Source organism: Zalophus californianus, chromosome 4 (genome assembly GCF_009762305.2).
Source record: "Zalophus californianus isolate mZalCal1 chromosome 4, mZalCal1.pri.v2, whole genome shotgun sequence".
Taxonomy (NCBI): domain Eukaryota; kingdom Metazoa; phylum Chordata; class Mammalia; order Carnivora; family Otariidae; genus Zalophus; species Zalophus californianus.
Genome location: NC_045598.1, coordinates 33,738,304 through 33,750,527, shown reverse-complemented (window position 1 = coordinate 33,750,527; position 12,224 = coordinate 33,738,304). Strand labels below are relative to the sequence as shown.

The 12,224-nt window shown below is 42.1% G+C and overlaps 1 protein-coding gene and 1 pseudogene across 4 annotated transcripts in view; one reads left to right on the top strand and one right to left on the bottom strand.

Annotated features, from left to right (window-relative positions):
- LOC113935113 (peptidyl-prolyl cis-trans isomerase A-like) overlaps positions 1 to 12,224 on the top strand; it is a 59,520-nt gene that overhangs the window by 19,816 nt on the left and 27,480 nt on the right. For 3 of the 4 annotated variants that reach the window (XM_027616910.2, XM_027616893.2, XM_027616901.2), the window contains one exon: positions 1,255 to 2,002. In XM_027616910.2, the coding sequence (XP_027472711.2) occupies positions 1,255 to 2,002 (748 nt within the window). Of the gene's footprint in view, positions 1 to 1,254; positions 2,003 to 12,224 lie in introns of those variants that run through there. The other variant, XM_035727322.1, reaches the window with a different exon arrangement.
- LOC113935108 lies at positions 10,688 to 11,626 on the bottom strand (annotated as a pseudogene).

Below are 12,224 nucleotides of genomic sequence, written 5' to 3'. Positions count from 1 at the left end.
CAGGGATCATTTTCCTTTAGCCTAAAGCAGCTCTTTAATATTTCTTTTACTGTGAGTCTTTTAGTAATTTATCTGTTTTTTTGGAGAGCAAACAGCTTTCATTTCTTAAGGATATATTTATTGAGTATAGTATCCTAGCATGGTAGTTTCTTTCCCTCCCTCCCTCCCTCGTTTCCTTCTTTTCCTTTCCTTCTCTCCCTCTGTCTCCGTCTCATGTATTACCCACCTCTGGTCCATGGAAACACACGACTTTGACTTTTCATGGAGTATAATTTATTTCCAAATAATCGTTGTTTTCTGGATTGAATCATATATCTAATAACTATGTCTTTAAAATTCCAGAGTACCTATCAAGCTATTCAGGTAGTCCCACTGAAGCCCATTTTGATAAGAGCTTCAAAGGAGGGGCAGAAATCTTCATTTGTATGAAACTCACAACAGATGCTAGATCCTCAAATGTCCAATTATTTTCTTGACCACTTGGAAATCCTTTATAAGCTACATGAACTGTGCAAGTTCATGAATTGCAGGACACAGTTTTGGACACTCCTTTTGCAAGTTCTACATTTTGAAATGAGAAATTTATTAACTGTGGTCTCAGAATAAGCTGGGATTAAGTAATACAATATACATGCTGTTTCATATAAAATGGAAATTCTTTAAAAAAATCTGGCCCCCAGTTTTGTGGGTGTCCTAATATGCACTTACTTTGCTACTGATATTTGGCGCTTTTTTTTTAAAGATTTATTTATTTATTTTAGAGAGAGAGAGAGTGTGTGTGAGCAGGGGTTGGGGGAGGGGCAGAGTGAGAGGGAGAGAGAATCTCAGGTGGACTCCTTGCTGAGCTGAGCATGGAGCCCAATACAGGGCTTCATCTCAAGACCCTGAGATCATGACTTAAGCTGAAACCAAGAGTTGGATGCTTGACTGACTGAGCCACCCAGGTGCCCCGATATTTGGCATTTCTAATAAAAGAGTAGCATCAGGGTTTGAATCTGGAGACTTTATTTTATGAATTATTATGGCTCTATTCTTTCTCTATACCAGGAGAAGGAGGCAAGACTTGCTCTGGGGAAACCATAGCTCTCTTACTGAGTTTATTCTTTTAGGATTCTCTCGTAACAAAGAAATAAATGTTATTCTATTCAGTGTCTTCCTCTTCCTCTACCTCATCACCCTTTTGGGCAATGGGCTCGTTATCACCTTGATACACATGGATTCCCACCTCCACACACCCATGTGCTTTTTCTTCAGTGTCCTATGCATTATGGATATGGGCTGTGTCACCACCACAGTGCCCCAGATGCTGGTACACCTGGTTTCCAAGAAGAAGACCATCTCCTACATTGGAAGCGTGACCCAGATGTACATCTTCTTGATGCTAGGAATCACTGAGTCTTGGCTTTTTGCAATCATGGCTTATGACAGGTATGTGGCCATTTGCCATCCCCTGAGGTATAAAGTCATCATGAGTACTTTGCTATGTGGGTCAATGGTGGCCTTCTGTGGGTTCTGGGGTATCAGCTGTGCCCTGATATACACTGTCTCTGTCATGATTCTTCCCTATTGTGGTCCCAATGAGATCAATCACTTCTTCTGTGAAGTACCTGCAGTCTTAAAGTTAGCCTGTGCAGATACATCTCTCAATTATCAGGTAGACTTCATCTTGGGCTTCATCCTTCTGTTGGTTCCACTCTCCCTAATCATCATCGTGTATATCAATATTTTTGCTGCCATCTTGGGGATTTGCTCAGCCCAAGGGCGGCTCAAGGCCTTTTCCACCTGTGCTTCCCACATCACTGTGGTCACTATGTTCTCCATACCATGTATGGTTATGTACATGAGACCTGGTTCTGAGTCTTCCCCAGAAGAGGACAAGAAGTTGGCTCTATTCTACAATATCATCTCTGCTTTCCTCAACCCCATCATCTATAGTCTTAGGAACAAAGATGTGAAGAGAGCTTTCCGTAAAGTGACAGGCTGGGGCAAAGCACCAGAATGAAGTCACAGAAGCATGGGCACCAGCAACAAACCCGGGACACAGCCTACATGACTTTTCCATCCAAATTCTTTCCAACATCCAGTGGGCACATATGATATATTAATGGATTAGACTCAATAAGATCATATATGAGAACACCCAGAAGGTTATGGCAGTAGGTTTCCTTCAAGCATAAAGACACCAGACAGGGGACTCCATGAAGGCACACCTATATTCAATTCATTTCTGTATCACCAGTTTACAAGACCTGGCATAGAATTGGCATCAATATTCATGTTTTCTACTATTGAATGAACATGAACGTGAGTGCTTGAGCTCTGGACTCATGAAATAAGTTCAAATTGATGGGCATAAGATGACTTCCAGCCTCCTAGGTCAGTGACACCATTGTAGCTCAGTCAGGGATTTGACAGGTTCTGAAGATAGAATAATTTAAGAAAATCAATGGTGATCATATAAAATAGGGTTCAGAAAAATAATACAGATCACTCTTCATTCAGTACGATTAGAAAGTATGAATTTAGGGCACATAAGCCCTCATGCCACTAAAGGAAGGAGCTGTGTCTCAGTAAAGTGATATTTGAAGGGGGAAGTAAAATCTCCTAGCATTTGGGAAGATCTCCCACCCAGACACTTTCATAATGTATTCTCAACTTTACTGAAGTACATTGACATATACATATATACTTGTGAAAACATCACCATAATCAAGATCATTCTCATCACCCTCCTCCAAAGTTTACTTGTGACTCTTCGCAGTCCCCTTGTATTAGTTGCCTATCAGTGTGTAACAAATTACCCCCAATTTTTGTGGCTTAAAACAACAAACATTTATGTTTTTGCAGTTTTTGTGGGTTAAGAATCTGAGTGAAGTTTAGCTGGATCCTCTGGATTGGGGTGGGGGGGTGTCTCACAAGGCTGCAATCAAGGCACCAGCTACAGAAATCCTAACACTTGAATGGGGAAGGATCTTTTTCCAAGCTCACCTGATTGTCACCAGGATTTAGTTCCTGGCTCTTGGATTGAGAGTCTCATTTTCTTCCTGACAGTTGTACAGAGCATTTATCAGTTTCTCCCCTGTGGGCCTTTCCTTTGAGCAGCTCACCACCTGGCAGTTGGCTTCATCAGAGAGGTTGTGAGCAGGAAGGAGCAAGGGTGTTTTGTAAACTAAATTTGAAAGTGATTTCCCATCACTTTTGGGGGTATTCATGAGAAGCACACTACTAGGTTCAGCCCAAACTCAAGGGGAAGGGATTACCCAAGGGCATGATTACCTGAGTGCTGGGGTTATTGATTCAAGCACAGCTTCTCTCTTGAGATTTAGACCCTTGCTTACCAAGGAGTGGTCTGGGGATTAGCATCACCAGCATCATTCAGGAGTTAAGAAATGCAGAAGCCATTCCTCCTCCCACTTGGTTTAGCAAGAGTGGCCAGGAGGCAATCTCAACTTCTAATTCATCAGAACCATAGATCTCCTCCGTAATGAAATTTTTCCTTTGAGCACAAATTCAAAATTGTAGAGAAAGGAAGCAAAAATTTCTCTGGAGAGCTATTTCATATACTGGTGAGAGGGACAACTCCTGTTGCATCTCCTGGCTCCTGGATCCGTGCCTTCTCTTTCAGAGGAAGAGGGTACCATATAGTGACTACTGGTGTAAGTCATAAAGTGCATCCTATAGGACAGCAGTACAATCTTACAAAATGTTGTCTCCCAGATGGCATAATAATCGAAACTTAAATCAGTAATTCCACAACCCTGTTAGGCCCAGGAGTTTCCGAGTATTTGGGCACGATGGGAGACCACTGAATTCTGTGAGTGAGTTGACTGTCACACTTTTTTTTGGAGATAAAGTGTGTCTCCTGATTGGAGGTGATGCTGCATGGGATATTATGGCAATGGATAACGCACTCTGTAAGACCATTAATGGTGAGTTGTCAGAGATGTTTCAGGCAGGAAACCTGAATATGTGTCTATCCCTGGAACTACAGACTGCAGCCCCTTCATGATGGAAAGTGTCTAATGTAATTAGGTGTCACCAGGTAACTGGCAGCTCCCTCAGGGAATGGTACCACATCAAAGGCTCAGCATCTGTCTCTGCAGCTGGGGTCTGGCACATAGCAGTGGCAATGGCCAACTTAGCCATGGTGAGGCTGACTCCATGTGGCTGAGTCCTCACATAGCCTCTGCCATGCTGCAATGGCTGCTGTGTAGAGCAAGCACTTGTGTGGTTCGGGAAAGAGGCTGACCAATCTACAGGTGGATCATCTAGTCCAGCTGATTATAGAGAGACACCCCCACCTCGCCCCCGTAGTGGATGCTCACTGTGCATATTTATGTAGCACATGATTATCTTCATATTCTGGGTCTGAGAGAGGCACATCTACATGATGTCCTCTAGACCCCATGTCATTAATCCTCCAATCTTTTTCTTTCCAAGTTTCTGGCCACCCTTCCATCCCATTAGCAACTGCCCACAAAATAGTAGATAGCCACACTTGAGGGCATCTCTCATTCCATATATACCAGTCAGATATACCGTCTAAAATTCTACTCATGGAAACAATTTTCTTTTACCATACTCAGTGCTGCCTTAAACTAGGCCTTTCCCTCCTCTGTTAACTAGATATAGGGCATTCCCCATGTGGGTTGAGGGAGAGGCAGCAAAGTAGAAGCAAGAACCATGGGAGACTTGCTGAGTACTTATGAAGCTCACCACCTAGACCTCAGATTGTATATATAATTTCCATTTTAGAATAGAATTCTTTGTGTGTCCAATTGGATGGTTCCATGGATATGATAACACAGTTTATGATGGGCTATTTTGTTTGCCTAGTCATGTGGTGACCCATAGTTAAGCTTTCAGTTTCTACCAGAACATAGGAGCTATTAAAAAAAATTCTTATTTTGAAATAATTTACAATTCACAAGAAGCTGCAAAAAATAGTAAATTGAGCTCTTGGGTACCCTTGATCCAGCTGTCCCACAATGATGATGTCTATAACTATAGTACATTATCATATCCAGTAAACTGACATCAGCACAATGCTAATAAGTAAACTACAGACATTATTAGAATTTCGCCATTTATTACCTGTACTCATTTTTGGTGATATATGGTCTTATGAAATTTTATTAAATTCATAGTTTCATGTAACCACAATAAGGATACAAAACTGTTCCATGACCACAGAGAAATCTGGCACGGATGGTCACTGGTCTCTTCTTCTGGCCCTTTAATTTTGAAAATGTTACACAAATGGAATCATGCAGTATGTAATTTTTAAGGCCCTAATAATTTTTAAAACCCAGCCTAATGCCTTTGAGATCCATCTGGATTGTTGCACGCATCAATGGTTTGTTCCTTTATATTGCTGAGTAGTATTCTCTCGAATGGAGATACCAGAGTTTATCCATTCACCTGTTGAAGCACATTTGCATTGTTTCTAATTCTGGGCTATTATGATTAAATTTGCTATGAGTATTTGTGTAAAGTTAAAAATAATAGGTTATTTTTCCCTAGAATAAATTCCCAGGAATGTGATTGCTGGGGTCATATGATATGTGTATGCTTAGAACAATATTCTTACTCAAATCACAATGACATACCACCTCATACTTATTGGGATGACTATAATTTAAAAAACTACATTAACAAGTATTGATGAGGATGTGGAGAAATCAGAACTCTTACACATTGCTGATAAGAATGCAAAATGGTACTGTTGCTTTGGGAAGTAGTATGACAGTTCTTTAAAATGTTAAACATAGAGTTATCATATGATCTGTCAATTCCACTCCCAGATATATATCTAAGAGAAATGAAAACATATATGTTTAACAAAAACCGGTATATGAATATTCCTAGCAGCATTCTTCACTGTAGCCAAAAAGTGGAATCAACTCAAATGTCTATCAGCTGAATGGGTAAATAAAATGTGGTCTGTCCATACAATGAAATACTATTTTGCAGTAAAAAGGGATGAGCATTGGCATACATGTGCCCCTTCTTTTCACTACATCTGTATCTTTGGGGTAAATACCTAGTAGTGCAATTCCTGGGTCATAGGGTAGCTCTATTCTTAACATCTTGAGGAACCTCAACACTACATCAAAAACTAATGATGTACTATACAGTGGCTAACTGAACATAATGAACAGTTGATACAAGCTAAATGGATGATCCTTGAAATCAGTGAGAAAAGCCAGTCAGAAAAGTCTGCATATTATACAGTTCCATTTATATAACATGTCTAGAACAGGCAAATATACAGACAAAAAGTAAATTAATAGTAGTTGGGTAGACCAGGGGATAAGAGCGGGAGATAAGGAGTGATTGTTAATGGGTATGGGGTTTCTTTTGGAGGTGATGAAAATGTTCTTAAATTGGATTGTGGTGATAGTTACACAATCCTGTGAATATAATAAAAACCATTGAATTTGCATAGTTCAAGTGCATGAGTTTTATGGTATGTAAATTCTATCTCAATACAGATGTTTTTTAAAAAAGCACATACCAAAATGTTTTACAGAAATGCTGTACAATTTTACATTCCCACTAGCTATGTATGAGAGATCCATTTACTCTGCATCCTTTCCAGCATTGAATGTGGTCAGTATTTTTTATGTAAGTCAATATAACAGACTCAGTTGTGTAATAGTGGAGTGACAGATCCCCATGGCTGTAATTTGCATGTGATTAATAGCTTGTGATATTGGGGAGTGCTTGGGTGGCTCAGTCTGTTAAGCGTCTGCCTTCGGCTCAGGTCATGATCTCAGAGTCCTGGGATTGAGCCCCCGCTCTGCACTCAGCAGGGAGTCTGCGTCTCCTTCACCCTCTACCCCTCCCCCTGCTGGTGCTCTCTGTCTCTCTCTCTCTAAAATAAATAAATAAAGTCTTAAAAAATAAACCTGGAATATGGCTGGCTGCTTAGAAATTTTTTTTTTTCTGCAATGCTCTAGCATTTGGGAAAGTTCTGGCTTTCCCAGAACTTTGGGAAGGTTCTGGCTGCCATACAATCAGGATCTGGAACTGATCACTAGTACTTGGTTGTGCAAAATATGAATGTGTTTGAAAAAAAAAGTGGGTATGAACCAATGAGATTTTCCACTTATAGTAATATTATTCCCCTATTTGTTGGTTGACTTGAGCTAATTCTAGTGATGATAATGAGCACTGTAGCAGAACAGACCAAGATTAGGATTGAGTGGCAACCACCACGTACAAAACTTTGTAGGAAGTGGTGAAGAGGTCTTTAGGTGGACATTTACAGCTCTACACATATTTATTACAAAATGAGAGGGCACCTGGGTGGCTCAGTCGGTTAAGCATCTGCCTTTGGCTCAGGTCATGATCCCGGAGTCCCAGGATGGAGTCCCGCTTTGGGGGGGGGGGGGTCCCTGCTCAGCGGGGAGTCTGCTACTCCCTCTGACCCTCCCCCCTCTCATGCTCTCTGTCTGTCTCTCTCTCTCAAATAAATAAATCTTTAAAAAAATGAGAAAGACTGAAAATACTGAGCTAGTCATTCCACTCAAGAGGATAGGCTAGAGTAAACAGAAAGAAAGCAGGAGGGAAATCATAAAGACAAAAGCGGAAATCGATTTGTAAAAGGTTAACAAAGCCAAAATCTGTGTCTTTGAAAATGCAAAACAGATGCTCCTCTGGCAAAATTGTTCAAAGAATAAACGGAGAAGAAAGATACATTTAAAGAATTTAAAGGGGATACAGAGCTACATATCGGCAAACTTAAAAAAAAAACCCAACTTGATGACAGTAAACTTGAAAACCTGGATAAAATGGACAAGTTTCAAGAAAAATGTAAATTGCCGATATTGACTGAAGCAGAAGTAGGAAATGGAAATAGGAAGTCACCAGACACTACTTGGGGGAGGGGTTAGTTTGCATGTCACAACTGCAGACACAGACCTCTGCACAGAGAGATAAGAGATACTCTCCATGGAACTCACTGAGGTGGGTCCGTGGGGAAGCTTGTTCCAGAAATGGAAGAGGTTTGCCCTGTGTGGAAAAAAATGAGTTGTCTGTAACAATGCTAGAGACTCTATCAAGGCACACTGTGTGTCCGTGTTCACTGGGATGTCCTGGGCGTCCACGATGTCATCCCTGCTGTGTGGGTGTGAGGGAGGGGCTTCATTGAGTGGATGGGGTCCTTGAAAGCCACTACTTGCCAGATGTCTGGATATATCGTGCTTGGGGGTGAGATTAAATTGGAGCGAGAGGGGAGCAAGAGGATGAGTTGAAAACAGACAAGTAAGCTGCCCTGGTTAGTTTATTAATTCGTTAATTTGAAAAGGTGGGGAGTTTGTGTGTGTGTGTGTGTACAGAAGTAGGACTCAGTGGCCCTCTCTCCTACTCTAAGCTTTAATGTCTGACTTCAAGGACAAAAAGGTATTTACGACTGTTAATATTGTGATCACAACATGCTGTTCACCAGTTGTTTCTTGCCTTTATGCATGCGGTATCATGCTGTGAGCATTCACATCATTAAATATTCTTATAAAATACACTTTCAATGGCTACTTAGTACACCTTTATGTGGCCATACCATAATATATTTTAATCACTCATGCACAATTACAGAATGTTTTCAGTTGGTTCCAACTTTTTCCTATTTAGGTAACAGAATAAATGCTTGTGTTACTTTTCCTGTCCTTTTGATGTCTATTTCCTAAAATGTCCTGAAAGTAGAAGTATTGGGTAGGAAGTTATGAACATATTTAGGGTTCTTGATACATAAAGCCAGATCACCTTACAAAAAGATGGATTCCTACCCTCATGAGCAACGTATGAAAGCACATGTTTCATTGTGTTCTAGCCACCTCTGACTCTATTGTTTAAAAAGTCTTGGAGCACCTGGGTGGCTCAGTCATTAAACGTCTGCCTTCGGCTCAGGTCATGATCCCAGGGTCCTGGGATTGAGCCCTGCATCGGGCTCCCTGCTCAGCGGGAAGCCTGCTTCTCCCTCTCCCACTGCCCCTGCTTGCGTTCTTGCTCTCGCTATCTCTCTCTCTCTGTCAAATAAATAAATAAAATCTTAAAAAAAAAAAAACCTCTTTGCCAGTTTCAAAGAAAAAGTGTTCTCGTTGATATTTTCATTTGCATTTCTTTAGTGTCCACTGTGGTAGGATTTTCCCATATGTTTATCGATGATTTGAACGTCTGTTTTTTATGAACTGTTCAGATCTGTTGCCAGTTTTCTGGGGTGTTTGTATTTTTCTTACCAATTTGTAAGAGCTTTTTCTATGTTATTATCCACATGTCTGTAAGTATATTGCATTGAAATGCTCTCTTTTGTTATCTGCCTTTTAATTTTGCTTCATTGTTGATGCAACACTCTGGCTTCTGCGTGGAGGCGTGGGGCAATATCTTTGAGGACACTGAAACCCGCTCCCTTGGCACGGACCCTGGTTTCCTGTGGGGGGCACAGGCATCCATGTTGAATTTTTCTGGCCAACCCAGTTGATTTTTTTTTTTTTTGCAAGGAGTTTCATAGCTGTTGTATATCAGCAAATGGTTGGGAAAGAACAACCCAAAGGTGTTGGCTGTTAGCTTGTGGAACATGTCCCTAGAACCCTGTGGCTATTGCTTTGTTGGGTGCTGGAATTCCTGTGGCAGCAAATAGGCAAAGCCTGTAAATATGGGTGATCCCAAGAACATTACCCTGAAGATGGGTGAAACTTGGGAAAAAAGCGGTCTATGTTTGTAAAGATTCTATGAGGAGTAAGAGTTTCATGGATGGTCTCTCCAAGCAAGAGGGAGCAGAGCAGAAACTACCCATGGAGATTTTAATCTCTCTCTGGACTGCCTAAATTTTGCATCCATCTGGGGGGAACATTATGCCGATGTTCCCCTAATTTTGTTCATCCTCAGGTGGACAGAGTCTCTCTTCCTTGACATCACCCAAGGCAGTTTGTAGGTTTCCAAAATGGACTTTATTAGTAACAAGGGGAAAAGGAAATTCAAGAGGTATGAAGATACAAAAGCACAGAAGCAAATGGCTACAAAGTGGTACTGTAAGATAATTTTGGGTACACAATTTGTGGATGGGGAGAGAAGGGTTCACTTCCTTGTTCTAGAGTCTCTCCCCCTAAGACTCTCCACTTCTCGGTTTTTGAGATTTTACCCCTACTTCCACTCCCTTCTTTTTTTTTTTCTTTAGTCTCTAGGGTTCCAGTCACTTCCATAGCCCGGAAGAGGATCATGGCTAATTCAAGGCTGACAATTCATCCTGAGAAATAAATTTTAAAGATTAAAACTAGTATCTGTTGAAAGCTATTGCCAGTCTTGTACTAAACATGTTTCATATAGTATCTCATTTGATAGTCACAGCTTCCCTGTGAGGAAGAGATATAAACCTTAGAGTAAGTTAAATGACTTGCAAAATGTCACATATCTATTAATTGTTCAAATCAAGTCTCTCATCCTGCTCTGTCTGGCACTGAGGTCCCGGCTCTTGACCAGTGTACTCTACCTTCACAATCCCCTCTGTCCCAAACCACATCACTAGAGATACTGCTGTTGTCTGAGTGCCCAGTTCCCTCCCACTGGGCCAGGGTGATGGCGTGACTTTATGGAGTGCAGCCTCCCAGGTCTCCTGGAAGAGTCTTTGGCAGGGTTGTGGGTGTGAGTCCTGCTTTGTTGGGCTCCCCAGGTCCTCCGCTTTAAAGTCTCACTCTGGGGTCCTGCTCCATCCCAAGTTTGAGGAAAGCCTTTTTCATGTCCTTGTTCCTCAGACTGTAGATGACAGGGTTGAGGAAGGCTGTGGCAATGTTATAAAAAGGGGCCATTTTCTTGCCACTGTTTGACAAGGAGTCAGAGCCAGGGCTCATGTACATGATGATGCATGGAATGGCGAAAATGGTGACCACAGTTATGTGGGAGGCACAGGTAGAGAAGGTCTTGATCCATCCCTGGGCTGAGCGGATCTTCATGATGGTGGCAAAGATGTTGGCATAAACGATGATAACCAGGGTCGGGGGACCACGATGACATTGAAGCCCGTGATGAAGTCTACCAAGTCATTGAGGGATGTGTCTGCACAGACCAGCTTCAGGACAGCAGAGACCTCGCAGAAGTAGTGGTCAATTTCATTAGGGCCACAGTAGGGCAGGCGCACAACAAAGAAGGTATAGCACAGGCCACCCACCACACCGTACGCTGCACAGATGCCCACCATGAGGAGGCACATCCAGTGGCTCATGATGACCTTGTACTGGAGAGGGTGGCAGATGGCCATGTACCTGTCAACAGACATGATGGAGAAGAGCCAGGACTCAGTGACCCCAAAGAGGAGGAAGATGTACATCTGGGCCACACACCTAGCAAAAGAGATGGCCCTCTTCTTGCTGAGGATATGCCCGAGCATCTGGGGCACAGTGGTGGTCATGTATCACATGTCCAGCATGGAGAGGACACTGATGAAAAAGTACATGGGTGTGTGCAGGCGGGAGTCCTGGTCTTTGAGGACCAGGATAAGGAGGCTGTTGCTCACAAGGATGAGCAGGTAAAAGATGAGAAAGAAGGTGAAGAGCAGAGGGTTGGTCCTGGGGTTAGGGGCAAAGCCCAATAGAATGAATTCTGTCACGGTGGACTGGTTGAGTTCCTGCATTGTGATCTGCCTGTTTGAAGAGTTTTGAGGATATGTAATTGATTGGGTGTCTACACACAGGGGTGTGTAAGGAATTTGCACACTCGTTTCATGTTTGGCTCTTTTCTTTTTTTATTTTATTATGTTATGTTAGTCACCATACAATACATCATTTGTTTTTGATGTAGTGTTCCACGATTCATTGTTTTCGTATAACACCCAGTGCTCCGTGCAGTACGTGCCCTCCTTAATACCCATCACCGGGCTAACCCATCCCCCCAAACCCCCTCGCCTCAAAAACCCTCAGTTTGTTTCTCAGAGTCCATAGTCTCTCATGGTTCGTCTCCCCCTCCGATTTCCACCCCTCCATTTTTTCCTTCCTTCTCCTAATGTCCTCCACGCTATCCCTTATGTTCCACAAATAAGTGAAACCATATGGTAACTGACTTTCTCTGCTTGACTTATTTCACTTAGCATAATCTCCTCCAGTCCCATCCATGTTGATGTAAAAGTTGGGTATTCATTCTTTCTGATGGCCATGTTTGGTTCTTAAGAGGAAGCTTGGATTGGCAGATGGAGGCACTGTGAGATATGTCCCCATAGTAGCTTGGTGGTATTG